At 40.6% G+C, this 19,650-nt stretch overlaps 1 protein-coding gene across 1 annotated transcript; it reads right to left on the bottom strand.

Moving 5' to 3' along the window:
- Positions 1-1,252: 1,252 nt before the first annotated feature.
- Positions 1,253-11,561, bottom strand: LOC119738428 (cytochrome P450 2D3-like). Its single transcript, XM_038213326.1, has 4 exons — positions 11,089-11,561; positions 6,031-6,155; positions 3,635-4,597; positions 1,253-2,741 (listed from the first exon to the last, which is right to left on the bottom strand). The coding sequence occupies exons 1-4, from the start codon at positions 11,358-11,360 to the stop codon at positions 2,560-2,562; spliced, it is 1,542 nt and encodes a 513-aa protein (XP_038069254.1). The 5' UTR covers positions 11,361-11,561; the 3' UTR covers positions 1,253-2,559.
- Between the last annotated feature and the right edge of the window lie 8,089 nt (positions 11,562-19,650).

A 19,650-nucleotide genomic window follows, 5' to 3' on the forward strand; every position in this document is an offset into this window, starting at 1 on the left:
CATTCTTATCCAAACAAATACCGTACAATTTCTCGGTGGAGATCTTGACTGCTCAAACTCGACCTTTACAGATGAAAGTAGCACTACTTTACTGTGCGCTTCACTGGACAAGGCGAAGGTAGTCAAGTGTATCAGGCCAGCCAATCGGTCTCATTTATATGAGGCGGTCTTTCGGGTTCAGTGGTTAAATCATGTTAACCAAAACCTAAAGAGCGTCTCGTCTCATAATTTGAACAAAGGCAATATTTAAACAATCGATCTAATCTATTGTTATTCGTGACAGACATGTAGATCACTCTTCGTTTGATTTCACAGCCATGGCAATTTACACGCAGTTCATGCATCCATGCAATTTACATGCATCCTTACATGATTTACAACACATCTTTGTCCCAGAATTTGTCCCATATCAATCAAACTTTTTACAATGAAGTCAAAAATATATGTCGATCATTGTATATAACACTTACAGTTGTTGTGATTGCAAATGTCCTGATACCGGGCCGAGTGTTTCAATGATGGTCAGATTTCAACCGGTGACTGCTAGTTAGAAGATTTTTTTTCGGCATTGTGATTTTGCCGGGCTGCGATAACTAGCTTTTGTGGCTCATTTCCACAAGAAATAACAGAATCTTTGTTTCTTTCTATAACATGTTCTCAAGTGTCTTCAGGCAATTGATACCAGTCACATTACACTCAAGCTAACACGGACTGTTTTGATGTTATCTGATGAGAAGCTGCTATCGGTCTGACAAACCGACACGATACACGATGGTGGATCCAGGATTTTTTAACTGACTAATCTGACTAACTAACTTAATGACTAAGGCCAAAAAAATATTATATTTGCGTTTCAATAATGATGCATTTGCCACCTTTTTAAGGCAAAAAAGGTCTCCGGTTTCTGGTATGCGCGCGCGTCGCCGTAGCCATGCGCGTCGGCAAAATGAAAAAGTTTTTTTTCAATACAAGATGATGTTTCAAAACCGCCATACTCACTGGTTTGACTGGAATTCTGCTGCTGCACAATTTTAACGTGTTTTTAGATGGGGTTATGATCGAGAATAAGATTTATGTGGCCTCTCTGGACTCCCATATATTTGCACTAAGTTTAGTCGGGCACCATTTGCAGTCATCAGCCGACATTTAAAGCCAAAAAAAAAAAAAAAAACAGGTAAAAAAAAAAAAAAAGCCGCGTCGCCGCACCACTTTTGGGGCAAGCTCCATAACAGAAACCGGAGACTTTTTTTTGTGGCCTAATCGTACATTTTTAATCGAAGTCAGATATGAAAACTTTACATTAATTAGTGAAACTCGTGAGGAATATTGTCCTCAATAACTATTTGTACAGAAAACAAACAAAAAGAAAAGCATATAAAACAGAAAAACACAAACATCAACCAAATGTTGATTCATCATAACTCAGCACTTTCAATTTCAATCCATTTTAAGGTTTGGCGAAGATTTATTTGATTTTTTTGTCAATGTGGAAAGTCTCAAAATATTGCCAGAATGTCCTTTTAGCCTATTCAGAACCTGAAATTCAAACTATGATTCCTATTTTCCATCTTAGCTTAGAAACATCCTTAAAACAAAGCGACAAATCTCTCAATTAAACCATACGTACTCGTACACGTAGACGTCAAATAAACCGCAAACGTAGAAGGTAAACGTAAATAATATAAGTGTACGTACGTGTGGCTACGAGTACGTGCACACACGCTTTAGGCAAAGTGGAGTACTTCCTTTGTTCTCGTGTACTAACATTTTGCAACGTCGCACACTTATGTCAGAATGCTTTTATTATAACCACAGTTAATTTCCTGGGCTGAAATTCGGACTCAATATCCCTTTTCTAAAACTCTCCATTTGCAACAAATCAACCCATCTTGGAAATTCCTTGTTTTTGAGTAAAAGCCATATATCTATTTCGTGAACAACTTGTTGGGTACCAAAACGGTTCCCCTGCAAATCGGTGGGCATTCTTTGTTGGGTACCTCCCATTGTTCCAGTACCCCCATAAGGCAGTGGTTGTACACGCACACTCACGTGTGCACGCACACGTAACAAATCGTAACAACCTCTTCATATATGTGACTAACTGAGGCAAAATGAGGAATGTCCCCAAAAACCTTGTTTTGAGTAAACGACGTATGAAGAAGGATATACTAGAAAAATCATGTCAAAGTCGATATTGATAGTTTTGCATTTTTTAGTAGCCAAGGTATCCAAAATTCAAACCATGCAATTTGGTTGGGAAAAACATTCCCACAAAAGTGTAAAGCTAAAGAACGTTTTCTACTGCCGTTGGCGGCGCAATGCGTGTCTTTTTTTTCAGCCTTTTTTCCTCGACATGGATTTTGCGAGACTTGGCAGGACACTGTTGAAGTTCCTGCGTCACATCTTTGGATGCTACCGAAATAAATTTGGTATCATTGGAAAGCCAATGACTTGCGCTTTGACATTATGAACATAACGTGAAAAGTCTATTGTGGGGGTTATTCCTCATTATGCCTATAGCAGGTCACATAACGTATACATGTATACAGACACTGCGGTCTATTCTCTGAGCTCTGCGTGGAGACGATATCCAGCAGGGGACACATGGACTAAGCTCACCGATTTCAATTCAGGTACCGGATCTCCATCTGGCAGCTTGAACTTGAACTTCTGGATAAGTGAGATGTAGAAAATGAAGAACTCCTTCTGTGCCATCTGCGAACCAAAACACTGCCTTTGTCCTGTATAGGGGAAAATAATCATATTTTTCATGATGGCCTTTTGTATTTTCTTTCCAAAGTGTAATGCACTCTCATTGAAAATCAAACAAATAAAAAAATTAAAAATAAACCAAAGCTATAAAATAACAACAAATTAAATAGTGATCAAATGTTTATGTGAGCTTTGCGGTAACGTAGCACCATGGACATACCGTTTTGGAGCGGTGGTGGTTCTGGAAAGAACCGGAGGTGTAACGAATCGACATTTTGATCAGTATGCTCTTAAGTACTATTACTCCTACGAATTCTCTTTAAGGGCGCTTGTTTTTGCTTTATTTTCCACATGAGGGCGACACACCACATTATGGCGATAATTTGGGGTCGCTCTTTTGTTTTAACTACCATTTGGGAGAAGGAATGTTATCGTCGCTGATAGGTTAGATCGATTGCTTGTTGTCCAATCATTAAATATGCCAAAATTCGTGGGTTAGGATAAGGAATAATGGGGATAGGCTGGGGTCAATAAATTTTGAACAATTTTGTGAACAAGTCTATGGAAGTGTCGCCCTTTTGACAGCATTAAGAGTAAGATTACATTGTTTTTGGTAAACCCCTATACTTTTTCCAGGATAAGTATTCTTGGTATTGTTACATGTACTAACAACCCGATGACCTACAGCTTAATCCCATCCCAAGGACAAACCATTGTGGTAAAGTGTCTTGCTCAAGGACACAAGTGCCATGACTGGGATTCGAACCGACATTCTGCTGCCGACAACGCCAGCTTAAGTCAGCTTTTTCCTAGAGACGACAAAGATTTTCTTTTCATGGGGCTACCACAAACCTCACTAGATTGTATCTTAAATCATACTGATCGAGAGATTGATCTTTTGCAAACAAAACACAATACTTACCAGTTGAGAACGGTATAAGATACTCTGGCTTGACGAGTTGCCCATCTTCACCAAGGAACCTCTCGGGCCTGAAGTTTTCAGGATCGCCCCATAGCTCTGGATCGTTGTGGACGGCATAGATATTAGGGATGAGTGAAGTATCTTTTGGAATCTTGAAGCCAAGGATGTCCACGTCTTCTTGAGTGTCGTGTGGGACTAACAGCCAGAACGGAGTGTCCATGCGAAGGACCTCCAAAATGACCGCTTCGGTGTAAGGCAGCTTGCCTCTGTCATCCAATGTAGGCTCCCGATCACCGATGACGTGCTGGATCTCCTCAAAGACACGCTGCTGCATCTCCTGAAAGACAGAGGTAGCGAGCATCAGGAATTTGAAGATCGACGGGGCAGTGTCAGCTTGATCAGGAAGCAGGTTTATGAACATCCACACGAATTTCTCATCGTCAAGATCACGCAGGTCACCGTTCGGGTCGTTCTTGGCTATTTCGATTAGGAACTCGTCCACCATATCACGGGGGTGGTTTGAATCCAGCGTCGCCCTGTGTTGGTCGATTTGGTCCCGTACAAAGGTAGCTATGGCGTTGGTAACTAGCTTGCCTCTCTTCAAGCTGGAGTGGAGACCAAACCTTTCCAAGAAGGGCAGAAAGGGTTCCAGGTCGTAAAGCGCGAAGATTTCTGCGAACCACGTCATTAAATTGAACAACATCTTTCCAAAGTCTTCATCCCCCTCCTCATAAGCGGTATTGAAGACTATAGAGAGGGTCACATTCAACATGCAGAGAGCGAGAGGTGGGTGCAATTCAAATGGCTGGCCCTTCCTCTTCTTGATCAATTCAACGAGATGATTGGCCTCGCGGAGGACGAAGTCTTGAGACTTGGTAATACCGTAGCCAAAATGACGACTTGTCCGGACCATGAATCTTTTCTCTCTTTTCCACGAGGCTGAATATCTCTCAAAGAACATCCCTGGTAACAGATGAAATGAACACGGATCTAAATATAACCGATGTGAACCGATGATGATTTTTTCCCCATTTTGGGGCCAATGGTGAGTGAATATGGGTTTGCTTTTGCATTTAATTGGGGTCGTTTAACAACAACTGAGTCCACAATTACCGAAGGTACAGAATTCACGATCACGTACAAAACAAAAGAGGGACAACAGGGGGTCCGCGATTGAAGGTGTTTTCACACTTGTTTGTACGTGAGTTTGTTTCTGCGTTCAACAGGGGACGTTGAACAACAAAGAACAATAGGGTCCCCAATTCACGAAGGTCCCCAATTTGGCGATGTGTGCAATACATATGGGAGGTCTTCCTAAAAAGTTAGTACAAACAAAACAGGGACAATAGGGGGTCCCCGATTGCAGGCAAATACACATGAGTGTGTGTAGGTTGATGTGTGGATGTGTGTAAAAGCAATACATTCACTGTGTGGACCTCTAAACAAAGGATGTACACATAAACCTGTTTTCAGATACGTTGTGTGGACTTGCCAACGTCCACAAAAGGTTTCCCCCTCTCTGGTAAACAGGTTAAGTGACATTTTGGGGTTAGGCTTATCCGTCGTAAAATGAAGAGAATCTCTCCAGGAAATCGTAGTAAATAATTTGTCTTGAAAGAGTTTTCACAGTGTGAGTAAAATGAATTTTTTTCAGGGCTTGGTATAATCTTGGAATAATCTAAATTTCACAACCAAATCAGCCACCAGCTTTGTCATTTGTAAAGTTTTGTCTGGCCTAATATTTTTCTTCCAGATCCGTACAGTATTTTAAGCGCCCAGTGAAAGTCTATATTAATAATCGGTGAAGGTGTCTGCCTGGCTTTTATTTTTCATTGGCAATTCTGCTTGAATTTCTTTCTATCAGGTTTATCGGATCGCTGTGTCGTTCTTGAGTTTAAGTTTACTTTGGGTGTACCCTTGTAAATCTGTCTTTATAATTGAACAGGGTGAGTAAAAAAAAACGAAACCCAAATGTCAGGACCATTTTTAAGTGAAGTTCTGCATGTAGCACTTTTAAAATCTAGAATATGAAAGCCCCATTCATAAGCTTTTTTTTAGTACAAGAATTATTCAAATCACTTACGTACTTTTAAAGTTACGGAAATATTAAACACGACCACCGTTTTAACAAAAAGTAAACAATTCAGATAGGGATGAATGTATATTTTTTTTCGTTTTGCTAAAAGAACACTCACCTTTTTTGTGATCCGTGGACAAAACCTTAAAATGGTGTTTGCGTTTAAAATTCCGTAACCTGAAAAGTACACAAGTGATTTGAATGATTTTTGTACTAAAAAAGGGCTTATGAATTGGGCTTTCATATCCTAGATTTTGAAAGTGCTACTAGCAGAATTGCGTATTTTTTACTCACCCTGTAATTTTTAATGAGTACTCACCGAGGTTTGTGTGTTTCTCTTTGACATATTTAAATGCCCAGTTCTCTGGACGACCTGAAGTATAGGCTGACTGTCTGATTAGAGCATCTTTAATGGCCTTGAAGCTATTCAGTATCACTATGCGTCTGAAACGGAACCACACAATAATATGATGTATAGCAAAGTAGCTGTGCTGAATTAACAACTTTTTAAACTCAAATACATACAGGTGTGCCTAATGGGCATTTTGGCCTACGATGAAAAGTGTGGTTCTGTGAAAAAACTGGAGGAGGTGTACCTAGCCTTAGCCCCTAATGTGATAGCATTTGCAACAACACAGATATCTTTCCTAATACATGAAGGCCTATCTTGTTTGACATGTCGCAAATCCCATCACGTACATCTTTGCAAATAACTAGTGCTGTATTCAAATTTTTCATCAACACCGGTAGAACTACACGCTAATGTCGAGTCGTCGACATACAGGGAAATATTACACTCTCCTATAGGATACAAAGCGGTAGGTCACTTGCATAAATAATTAATAACAGTGTATCTAAAATTGATCCCTGTGGTACGCTGGTGTTAATTGGTAGGGCTTTTGATATGTTGCCCTCAATGTTCACAGATTGACTACGTTCACTTAGGACCAGTTGATAACAGAGGTTGACGTATTAAGCCTTTCAAGTTTATATAGGAGAGTGTCATAAATAACAGAGGCAATTGCTTTACTTAAATCTATAAAAACAGTGCCTGTTATTTCCCTGCGCTCCCTAGCCTGATATAATTTGTTCGTTAAATCATGTAAAGTAGTTTCAGTTCAGCGTGATGGCCTAAACCCTGAGTGACAGCAAGGAATCAGATTCATCAAGGTATTAATGGACTGCAGAGTGTATCCATCTTTCTCGAATCTTACAGATAATCGGCAGTATTGAGATAGGCCGATAGTTAGTTGTATTACACTTGTCTCCACCCTTGTGAATAGCCGTAACCAAGGCGTGTTTCCACTCAGTAGGGTATTGTTCGAATCTTATCGAGAAGTCAAATCGTAGGACTTAAAAAAAAATTGCAAAAAAAGGAGAAAATTTGATCCCCCCCCCCCTTGGTTGCGACACTGTAAGTACCATTATCAATATCATAATAAAGTCGCAAGTTACAATAATTTCTTTACATTCACATTACATTCTATAATACCACTTAGTTTTTCTATGAACTCAACAGAACTTGAAGGTGGCCTGTAAATAGAACTTATAACCACAGGCTGCCTTTGCTTACATTGGAGTTCAACCCATAAACATTCTACATTATCTGTTTCTAGGTCATCACGGTGGATGAAAGTTATTTCATTTCGGATATACATGGCCACCCCACCCCGTGACGGTTTCTATCTCTTCTGACAATGGAGTATTTGGGGAGGTTAATCTCTTCGTCAGAGATTGCATGGTTCTCGCAAGAATAACACAAAAACGGCCAGATTTTAAAGGATGGTTGCGTGGACGTTTATATTCCACTTTTAAATGCTCTTTCCATTTTAATATCATTTTGTTTAAACCGCGTTTTGTGGCCCAATTCGGCGTATTCAAGGCCGTAATGCCATTTTAATCATTAAACAGTTTTGGCCCGGCCGGTTCTTCTCGACATGTGTTTATGGGCGCGCTCGGCATACAAAGCGCAAGCATTGTAGTCGAGTCACCAACATCGAGTCGAGTCCGAGTCTCGAGTCACAAACCTCGAGTCCGAGTCCGAGTCACGAGTCACTTGTCTTTAGTTGTTCACGTGACACTCTTTGGTACGGTACACTTGTTGGCATGACACCGGGTCCTGGTGCTCGTCGTGAAGACGCTACAATCCCGGCCAAAATGGTTGGGACACTTGGAAATAACCTTAGCCTCCAACGGTCACCAACTGCATGGTTAGTCAATTTTAGGCTTGGGTTAATTTCTTACTTTTCAACGACTCGATTGCTAGATCGACGACGTATGAACTTGGTGGCTTTTATAATTGTTCGAAAAGTACGAAGAGGGATAGCGCGTTTGTCCTTTGCGAATAGCACACTGCAAACACACCCAACTACATGGCGGGCTTTACCTTCGAATTGGTAATCTTTACACAAGGGGTGACAACTTTCATTGCAACTTTGTAAAGTTTACCATTGGAAAAGTAAAACATCGGACGTGTTTACGCAACTCGTGTAAATATACATATTTACATTTTTATATATTTTTTTTCAATCTAAATTCTTTTGGTCAATTTTTATTTAAACTGTGTATTTGCTTACACAACTTTTTTACCTATTATTTTTTTACTATTTATTCAGTGTGTGCAAAGAACCAGCCATCAGGCTGCGAAGGTTGATTGTGATTTGTCAACGTTGGAGGCGTGAGCTCGAAATCTTGATTCTGATTGGCCAACATCATAATTTCTGCATATTTTGATATCAAATGCCCTGGGTTAGGTCCGTATCCATCCAATGAAACAGTTTTTTTTTACCTGAAGTTTCTGCCAGAGGGTGCTATATAGTATATTCCCATTTTGGGGGGCAAAATCACAGGCGTGTAGTAGGTTAAGTGTGTGAAGGATCGAAGTCGGCTAAACTCTGAAAGTTTCAAAAGAGAAGTAGGGCACACACTATTTAATCATACAGAATTATCATTGTGCAGTGTGGTAAACACTTTAACTAGATCATGCTATCTTTGAACCATTGTCTGTGCTATGAGTCACTGTGGCGTGATCTGTCTCTTGTTGGGTAGGGCCTAGGTGGGGAATTGTGTTACCTGTTTGCATCAGAAGATATTTACTTCTTACGTTTCGTCTTAGTGTACTCACTGGACTATCAAAGACTTGCATAGAGACAACAAGGAACCTTTTAAAGATAAGATATTTGGATGCGTTCACAGGTTGATCGTTATTGATGAAACGTTGAATAATATAAATAATGTAATATATGAAATATAGGAGGGGCCGTTCAACAGTTATGGGAAGTTAATGTTGTATGTTTGTATTTTCCCAATGGAAGCAATTTCAAATAAACTATTGCTGAACGCAATGCTTTTTAATAAAGTGTGACGTATTTTTTCGTAAGTACAAGTAAAAAAAAAAATCACAAAACATTTAAGGTAAAATAGTTACCTTTAAGTTGCTTAAGTTTTTTTTCAGTTGAAAACGGGTAACCATCGAAAAACTATTACATGACGGTCAGTTACGGGTACCTAGAAAATGACGGTGACCGTAATTCCTACATACAACCCCGGCCAAAATGGTTGGGACACTTGGAAATAACCTTAGCCTCCAACGGTCACCAACTCCCCCGCTCCCCCGGTCAATGTTGTTCTCTCCAGCGGATGGAACACACACCGCGCAATGAGAGACATCATTGAGCGGGGGTTGGGGGGTTGGGGCCCAGCGAGATTTGGTCTGGATTGCAGGCGTGTGTGCGCGGCCCCTGGGTACGATTTTCTGCGGCGCTTCGTTTTGTCTATGGAGTAAAACGAATGCTACGTCCGTCGCACAAACACGTAAAGTTATGTTTTTCGTTTGATAAAAATACGTTACTCGAGTCACGAGTCACCAAGCCGAGTCATCGTGGACGAGTCTGAGTCCGATTCCGAGTCATTTTCAAATGTGACTCAAGTCGAGTCCGAGTCACGAAAAATGTGACTCGAGTCCGACTCGAGTCCAAGTCCTGGACTCGAGTCCTACAACACTGCAAAGCGCTAGTTACAGCCATTTTCGATAGGGAAAACTTGTGAAGTAGGGCAATATGTGTCATAATACTATTGTGAATTTCTAGCAATCACGATTTGTGAAAGAAACGTACTTAATTAGGTGAAAGTGGTTAAAATTGCAAGCGATGATTATTAAAAAACAGAACAGATTTTATATGTAAGGCCTAGGAACTACTGTATACCACGTTAATACATGTATTTAGATTACAATTTTGAACTGTTCCACTTAAAAATCACCGAAAATGTCTTTTAATATATAATTGTCCAGTTTAATGAAACGAGTGGCGGCTAGAACAGACTTTAATCTGAAATATGGACCTCGTAAAAAAATTCAAATTGACCAAAACCAGTCCCGGATGTTGAGATGCACGCGAGACTTGCACAAGTCTACTGGTCCCCAGCTTCGCGTATAGTCTGATTCCCAGACCAAAAGTTTCTGACTATTCCTGATGAATTTTTAGATCAGGTAGCCGTCAGTAATACATTATATTACACATATACGTCACGTGACTAAAACGGGAGGAATTCCTCCTTTTTCCGAAAATGTACGAAGCTTGCCAGATTCATTTCGCCAATGTATTTCCGATGGGAACAAGACTACTTCGCGCATCTGTCCTATTTTGGCTATCGTAATCCGAAACGACTTCGGCTATGCTGGGCATGAGATGACGTCAGCAATTTCACTTAGCGAAGAGTTAGTCTGGCAAGCAAACAAACCTGGGGTTTTTTCCCATGCGTGTCTACACGTACGGAGGGTCACAGACGGTGACCCGCGTCCAGACTACTGGCATATGAAACAATAGACCCCCGGGCTCATGATTAAAGGGACTTTACATCCTGAAATGCGCCCCAATTGGGCTGCAAAACGCGTTTTAAACGAAATAATGTGAAATAGAAAGACCATTTCTCGCTTTTGACTTTTTGACATTTGACAACTTGTACAGAAATCGAGCCGGCAGCACAAAACCGATTTTTCACCTCAGAGCTAAGCTTGCGGGCCGAGGCTTTCAAAACAAAATGAGCCGTATCATGAATGCTGTCCTCTATCATGTCTATGATTGTCTTCTAGTGACCAACTGATTTACAATGAGGAATGGCAAGTTTATCTGTTTTGTTTTAACATTATATGTTTTGTGATTAACATTATATCTGATGCCCCTTTTAACCCATGGCGGTGGATTGAACAGCAGAGGTGTTTATTTCAGTATGATGAGACAAGTAAATCCATATAAAATAATTGTACATATTAAATAATTGCATATTTCCTGGCCTTAGTCAGGGCATGAAGAAGTGAAAACTTTCCCCTTTTCCATTAGGTAGACATTTCCCGTACACAAATTAATGTTGTACTTACTTGCCAGCAAACAAAGGCACGGTGAACAAATCCGGGTGGTACCGTTTTCCCATTCGGGTGATATTCGCAGGAGTTTGTTTGGAGCTGATGCTGATCAACCGACTACAGCCGATGAGAGGCCATCCCCATGGCCCGGGTGGCCAGTTGTATTTCCTGTTGTAGGCGACTCGTCGGTACACCAACGCCGTCAAGACGAACGCGACGAGTGTCACGACGGTACCTAGGCCAACAGACAAGTCCAAGTTTGCCAACATATTCACGATGAACGCCATTTTTTAGTATTGTACTAACTCACCTAATATCTCGATTCCAAAGTTTGAGTTCGTACGTGGTTTGTTTCGTCTGCACTAGAGTCGATGTATACAATTCAATACAAGTTATGGTAGTAGACCCGGCGCTAGGCTGCGGGTTGGGTTTTTACTGTCTCCTGATTGGCCACCTCTATGGTAACCATAATGTATGCAAATTAACCCATTAAAGAGAATATTGCCGGGAAGAATGTGATCATGTGACGATGGAAACGTGGCAAAGTCTGTTTGAGAAAACCAATGCTGCTGGGAAGGTATTCTTGCGCTGGCCGGAACATCATACATCGAGACTCGTGAATTATGCCAGAGATAAGCCTTTAAAAGAACACCCGCTATTTTCGGGTTTAGACCTTTGATCTTTGCCTGTCGCAAAGCGCTGTGTGTGTGCGCATGGGGGAAGAAAATGTTGAGGGAGGGTGCGTGTTTATGTGTACATCAGTACATCATCAGTATTGCAGGCCTCTTTTGCCACGAGATACAGTGACTACTCAAAATAAAGTTGCACCCAGATTGAGACGTGGATATCGTCTTTCAAAGCCCAACAAATGTGACAAAGAAATGTAAGGACATTTTATATTGAAGTTTGATTTCATTTCTCTGTTTGTTTTTGTATAGTTTTCTTGATTTGTAACCAGAAAGCCACATAAGGAAAATAATGTTGTTTCAACTTTTTCATGCCAGATAATCTGGAGGCGGTCAGTGCACGAAAGTATTCTCTCAGAACTTGTTCATTTTGAAATGAATCAGATTAGAAATTCGGTAAATAATTTTAAATTTCAGCGCCCCCTACTGAACTACCTCAAAACATATTTCCTAACAAAAATAACTCATTAATATAATAAAAACAATTTACCCATTTAAGGAGGGGGGAGGGTTAGACTATTATGGCCATGTGCAGTGACAGTAAACTGCGTTTTCTCGTACCCCCGCCCTGCAAACAGGGTGCTGGGAAGGGCTAATAAGCTTCACAGAATCTTGTGAAGGAAGTGGGGATGGCATTCTGTGTAATTAATCATTACCTATGTATAAAGCAATTGGCTGCAGCTGTTTAAGACCGCGGTTAGCCAATGCGCGCAAATGCTATCCGAAACTTTTCTCATAGAAATGCACACACACCATAACGGATGTCAATTCTTTTTCATTGCGGACCATGTGGACAAATTTTGAGCGTGAAATACTAAGCATATCGACCCTTCGTGAATTCGAAACAGAGCCTGAGTAACTGACGGGAGTTGAAAATTTACAAAACAGATAAGTAGTTTTCCAGATTTTCCTACATTATTACGCTTTTTAACGAATAAAAGGACATTCATGAATAAGAATAAAAGAGTGATTCAAAACCTCATAAGGTCGTGGTTGTGATTTCTTGTCGGTCACAGGTCACGCAAAATCTATCCAATCAGAGCGTGAATTCATCAGCCCTTCCCAGCGTTCTGTTTGCAGGCCGGCGGAGGGGGTATACGGGCGAATAAACTGCGTTGCATTGTGGGACACATGTATAATACAAAATCTTCATGCGTCAGCACAACGCACGGCAACCAAAACCTTCATTGCACACCTTGTTAATCAGTGAAAGGGTCAATAATATTTTGATATCGTGTTTATCACTTGTATTCAGACCTCTTTAAAATTATGTTTCATGTTCCAGCTATGAACTGATGCTACAATGCTGGCAGGAGGATACGCCCTACCTTCAAGCAACTCTCTACCGCCCTGAAAGAAAGGGTAGACAGGCACACTAACAGCGTAGGTGTCTTCGCCCTTAAATAATGATTCCTTTGACAGTAACAAATACATGAAAGTAATTTGTCGTAAAGAAAAGAATCTGAAATTATTTTGCCATGCAACTGTATAGTGTGCAAGAGTTTATCCCGCCAAATCGTACTTTCGCGTAAAGACAAAAAAAGACACCGCGTAAACTTTAAACTTCTCCTTTATTGCCACAGAAATAAGGTGAAAATATGAATAATTAAATGCTTGTATTTGTTTTCGTTACAGACTAACATGAGATTGATGACCTCAGACGCTTGAGACGGATTGCAAGAATACTTTCACATTCACGTATCGTTAAGACGCTTGTGGTAGCTGCAAAATTGACAAACATCATGTGATCTATAACTAAAACAATTGGCATTTTGTTTTGCGTTCGTAAATAATGAACAGGTACAGCAATAAGAGTTGGTACAGAGCTAGTACATGTAATACGAAATAAAACTAAGATTATTTGGTCTTACAAAATGATATTATTCTACCACATATTTGTTAATTAATTGGGTTTTATATTTGCGTTTCAATAATGATACATTATTTTGACACCTTTTTAAGCCCAAACAAAAAAGATCCGGTTACTGGTATGCGCGCGCGTCGCCGTAGCCATGCGCGTTGGCATAATGAAAAAGCATTTTTTTTTCAATGTAAGATGATGTCTAAAAACTGCCAAACTCACTGGTTTGACTGGAATCCTGCTGCTGCACAATTGTAACGCGTTTTTAGATGGGGATACGATCGAGTATACTCTTTACGTGGCCTATCTGGACACCCATATATTTTGCACTAAATGTAGCCGGGCACCATTTGCAGTCTTTAGCCGACATATTTTGAAGAAGAAAAAAAAAAGTCGCGTCGCCGCACCACTTTTGGGCAAGCTCCATACCAGAAACAGGAGACTTTTTTGGGCCTAAGAGACGGATTGAGAGAAATCCACAGCCCTGGGCCTTCATGTTAAAAAGTGTTTTTATTTAAATTTGTACGAAGGGCAACAATTCTATCAATATTACTAATTCCACAATTCCTCCATGCTCAAATCCTCGGAGGATGGGTAGATGGGGGTTTATCCTCCACATTTTTAGCCAGGATGATTGGCCATTGAATCTCCGCCGCCCCCCCCCCCCCTCGATTTTTTGTGCTGGGCCAAAAAAAAAACACCTTTTATTAAACCAAAAACGTTTTTGGGTAGTGTTTTAAGGATTTTTGATATTTTGGATATATTATTTTGGTGGTAAATTGCAATCCGCTGAAGCGTTAATTTCAGCAAATTCATTAAATCACATTGATGGCAAGGTTATTGAAAAAGAAAAATATAACGCATTTTAGTCAGTTTCTGAACTTCCTGTGTATATTTTATATAGAGATTGCTTGGGAGATTTAACGCCAGGTAGATACTAATGTGGGTTTTGCCCAAATATCGGCTAACCCAATTTGGCAAAATGGCGCGCTCACATTGTGAGAACGCCAAACTCAAATGTATGCAAGCTTATAATTAGGTTACATGAAAAATATAATGGACAAATACGCGTGTTTTAATCCACCAATCGCGGTGCTTCAACTCGACTTCCCTATACTGATTGATTTGTGCAAATGACTGAGTCGAGCATAGAGTCGAATCCTCATTCAAGCCAGTGTGCATTTCGAAAACAGACCGTGTGTATTTTATCGGCGCCCAAAGAAGACTTTTACAACTTCTGACGACGTCGTTCGTTGTCCGATCCGTGTGAAGGGACGCAGTTTAGTTCAGTGTCGGAGTCCAAAATGGGGCTGATACGAAATAACGGCTGTCATTCCGTTGTGCTGATTGCTCTTTTGTTGGCCATCACCATCGTGTTGAAAGTTAACTGTGTAACAGGTAAGATTCACGTTTCCATACGTATTATAAATGTATTATCTACTTCTATTAAAAAGAAATAATAAAACTTCATTAAAAAGATGTCCAGGGTTTGCTTTGACGAAATAGTGGACAACGGTTTATTTTTCGACAAAGGAGTTAACAGCTCTTGTGACAGAAGACGGAATGTCGGGGGAGGTGACATCGAAATAAGGATGGGAATGTTGGTTGGGTAGGGCATTAACAGACTGTATGGCAACCTAGTTAAGACTTGGAACAAATCTCTCTTTTGTTTCGTGTGATATTTGTGATTATATAAAATCCATACTGACTGTTTTAATTGGTCTCCAGTAAATGAACATCTCGGGCCTTTGAATTACCCCTAGGAGGACCATCTTGTGTTCTGTCATAATCCCTCCGTGTGCATAGCATTTAATATGTGTATGATATACCCCTCCGAGTAGAACCTTGCCCTCAACTCCTTCAAATACTATTCCCTTCCGGCCCGACCCAAATCCATACTATGCCCCCCATGTGATATCAAACTTGTCCCTGTTTTCTTCTTACCAACTTGCAACCCTCGTCATAATGATTGTGGCGTTTTGGGGGTTTATTTGACTAGTAATGCGCCTATCAATTGTTTCCAACACTGTCCCCTCCCTTGGGCTGCCCCACCAAAGACTTGGGGGTTGACAACCCCCCCCCCCCCCCCGGCGCCCCCACTTAAGACGTGGGGATTGTCAGTTTTGAAAGGGGAAGGGGTGGAGGAAATATTCGATAGTCGCATAAAATGTATACTATGCTCGTATTGTTCTATTAATGTAAAGTTAAAGGTTGACCTACGTTTACCAACTTCCTCATTGTTTAATTTCTAGGTTCATCCCCCCCCATGTAAAACAACAAATGCAACTCACACCTTAATTCTGAAATAAGTCACATATTGGAGAGCTTAGTTACATCCTACACACAGTGTTCAAATAAACTTGTTGGCCAAAACTAGGGGGGCACTAAACCAACCAACGCAGCTTTACACGACGTTTTGGAAATATATTGTCAAGGAAATAAAAACTGACGATATGTGAAATGCAAATTGAAACTTTGATGAAAAAAAACCATTATGGTACTTGATGATTATCAGTGTGTTACATTTTCCTGGTGTCTGAACTTTTGTTATGTGAACACATGAAAAGCCATCTACGAGACTGAAGCAGGTTACAAGTTTCAGTTCCTCAAAGTTCAATTGGTTTGTAAACTTTAACTTTGGAATTATTTATCTAATGTGGATGAAACTAAATGAAATACAGATAATCAGTAAACAGGAAGAAAAAAGGAAGGAGATTGTCAGACGCATACTTCAACACCTGTTTAGGAAGCTTAAAGTATACTTCACATGCTTTCTATATTTGTTTAAAGCTTAGGGCCTACATCAGTTTGTTTGAGGTTGTTACCGTATATCCATTTCGATGAGGCAGCCCTTAGGTTCAAAACACCCCTCCCCTTGGACAAAAAAAGACAAGTTCCACCGTCGGGTTTTTTTTTTATGCGTCACGCGCACACAATTTGTGTGAAAGCATAGATATAGAATAAGTCATTAAGCCCCTGCACTGATCTCTATATAAAGACTGGATAGCGGATATGCATACAACATTCACACAGTAGACTTTGCATATTGACCAATTCGCCCCCGGTCTCACAAAGATGGCCGCGTATAACAAGAACGTTCTACGCGTAAATACGCGCGCGTTGTATCAACAGTTGACGCGCATTTTGGTCACGTACACATATTATGATGTTCTAAAAGGGACATATTTCCGTAGTGATTATTATTTCAAAAACGCCGAAAAAGTGATTTGCGGCATTATAAAACTAACCACGACGTTAGAAAAATTCCAGTTATAAAACCTTGGTCAGTTGGTCAGTGGTGGTGGCCAAAATATAAGTCAAGTGAACCGCGACGTTACAAAAGAAATCATGCTGTCTATAAAGACGGCAACTTGTCCTTTGTAGATCACCAGCCGGTCTCACCAATATGGCGTCAAACTCGTACATTGTGCGGCTCTTTATTAGCTATCCAGTCTTTATATAGAGATCAGTGAGCCCCTGTCACACTTTCGCGTATCCTAATTCCTTATGAGTTCCTTATCAAACATTTTCAATACGCAGCCGCACGCTTAAAACGTCGAAATTTTTTGAATACTTTGACTTATGTGCGACGCACATCTAGCGTACAAGTAACGAATTCAGCGCATCCATTGCGTTAAGATGCGTATGAGTTGCGTATGCAGTGCACACATTATTTTTCGGGCTGCGAATAGGTCAGTATGCAGTGCGCATTCTGAGCGTATTCCGGACGCACCCGACTTATGCTGACCGCATGCCTGACGCAATACGTCGGCATTCGCTATGAGTTCGTTCAGCGTGCGTTGTATCTGCGCTGCAAGTACGCTATGTATACGTCCAATATAGGCGGCTCATTTGCTGACGGGGTGCGTGCCGGGAGGTCAGCGTATTACTGCGTATGAAAAGGCTTATCCCCCACGAACACATAGCGCACTCGTACCGTGCTCGACCGATGCAGGACCGATGCGCTGCGTATGTATAACTTATGACTTGCGTAACAGCGTACGCAGCGTAGTTTTGTGCATGCCCAAAACTATCCAGCGTACTGGGCCATACCATGTGTATGCCTGCGTACATAAAACTTACACAAAACGATAGAGATGGATATGAGGTGCGTATAGTGCGTACGACTGCGTATGAAACAAATGTCAATGCGCAACTTATAAGGAATTAGGATACGCATAAGTGTGACAGGGCCCTTAGCGCGTGATTCAGTTCAGCCCGTGAACCAACACGCGCGCGTACTCCATTCGCTTGCACTACACTTTCTGGTTCTAATGACGTCACGCTTCAGTAATTCATAAGGCAAAACATCTATCCTATTTGATTCCTTTCGCCTTGCGAGGCGAAAAACTCCCTATGTGAGGTTAACCTGAGCTACGTGCTGAGCTAGAAAGATTAACTAGCCAATGAAAGCACATTATCCTTCTTTGTCGGTCGCATGATTTAAAAATGGGGACAAACGTCAGCAGGCTTTTAAACATTTGCACAAAAATATCTTTAAATCGCCTTTACAGATTGCGTGATTTCATTGGCTATTTAATCTTTTTAGCTCAGCATGTAGCTCAGGTTGACCGCACACGATGAGTTCTTTGCCTTGCGAGAAGGGGAGATAATTGCCTCACGATCTCGCGTGGCAGAAAACTCATCAAAAATTTACCGCACCCCGGGATTATTTTGTGAGCTGCGTGCTGAGCAAATAGCCTCGAATGACTTTTTGTTCAGCACGTAGCTTTCGTGTGCGCCGGGATATAGGAGGAATCGTAGCTAGACGAACAAAACTTCGAAGTTATAGTTGCTATCTTGGTCTATAAGAAATATGTTGTGATGAGGTAAAATATCGTAGAACCTAAGTGTCGAGTAAGTCTGAATACGTCTCAGTTAGGAGACTTCTACATGTAAATGCATACTGCATACAAACTATTTTGGCAATAACGTGGGGACTTTTACCAAACAATGCGGCTTTTACACAACGCTTGGAGATAGTTTGTCAAGGAAATAAAAACTGGCAGTATGTGGAATACCACTTTGAGAAAATATTGGATGGTGCTTGATAAACGTCGGTGTGTTACATTTTCCTCTTGTCTGAACTTTTGCTGTGTACATAGGAATCCATCTAAGAGGCTTAAGCACGTAAAAAAGTTTCAGTTTTTGAGCGTAAAACTGGCGTGTAAACATTAATTTCTGCTTTAATTATCCAATGTGGGTGAAACTAAATGAAATTCATAATGAACAACTGGTGTTCAGTCAGTCAGTCAGTCACGAGATGTGAGTAACATACTTCAAAACCTGTTCAGGTAGCTGAAAGTAAACCACGTGTTATTTTATTTTGTTTCTAATTGCATCGGTTTGTTTGATCATCTTATCAACTAAGTCTTTCACGGTGTAAGTGGAGCGATGTTGTGTTTGTTTAATAAATATTGAATAGTATCGAGGGAAACAACAAAAGAAATTAATAATGCCAAACGTTGCAAGGGCACCATCCCTCGCAAAAAAAACCGACCCTTTCATAATGCTGCACAGAAATTCGCGAATAAGATTTAGTTTAACAGCTCCCATGGATTGTATTGTTTATTTTTGTTGGTGGTATTCGGCTGATTACTGCTTCAACAAAATTTTATGTGAGAAGCTCTATGACAAAATGACCATGACGAAGTGTGACGTTTGGATATATCTTGTTGCGTCTGTAGATGTTCTAATTTTATTTTGGCTTCTGTTATTACTGCAAGGTTGCCTCTTCCCGAATAGATTTATGCTATCTACGCATCCCTGTACCATGGCCACGGGAATCGTACAGTTTCCATTATCACCCATAAAAAAATGGTTCCCTGTGCAATCCTTTATATAAACTTACGTAGCGTGAGGACTGTGTCCACACTGTCTTTTCCATGCACTCAAAACAGTATAAAACAAAGTTTTTTTATTAAATAAGTCGGTCTGGAATTCTGAAATACCGAGTACATGTGAAGGCCTACATGTATTTAGATTTCGTATACAAGTTGGCAGATTGTTGTCACTCCAAGCAAAGTGGCG

Source organism: Patiria miniata, unplaced genomic scaffold (genome assembly GCF_015706575.1).
Source record: "Patiria miniata isolate m_02_andy unplaced genomic scaffold, ASM1570657v1 HiC_scaffold_3, whole genome shotgun sequence".
NCBI lineage: Eukaryota > Metazoa > Echinodermata > Asteroidea > Valvatida > Asterinidae > Patiria > Patiria miniata.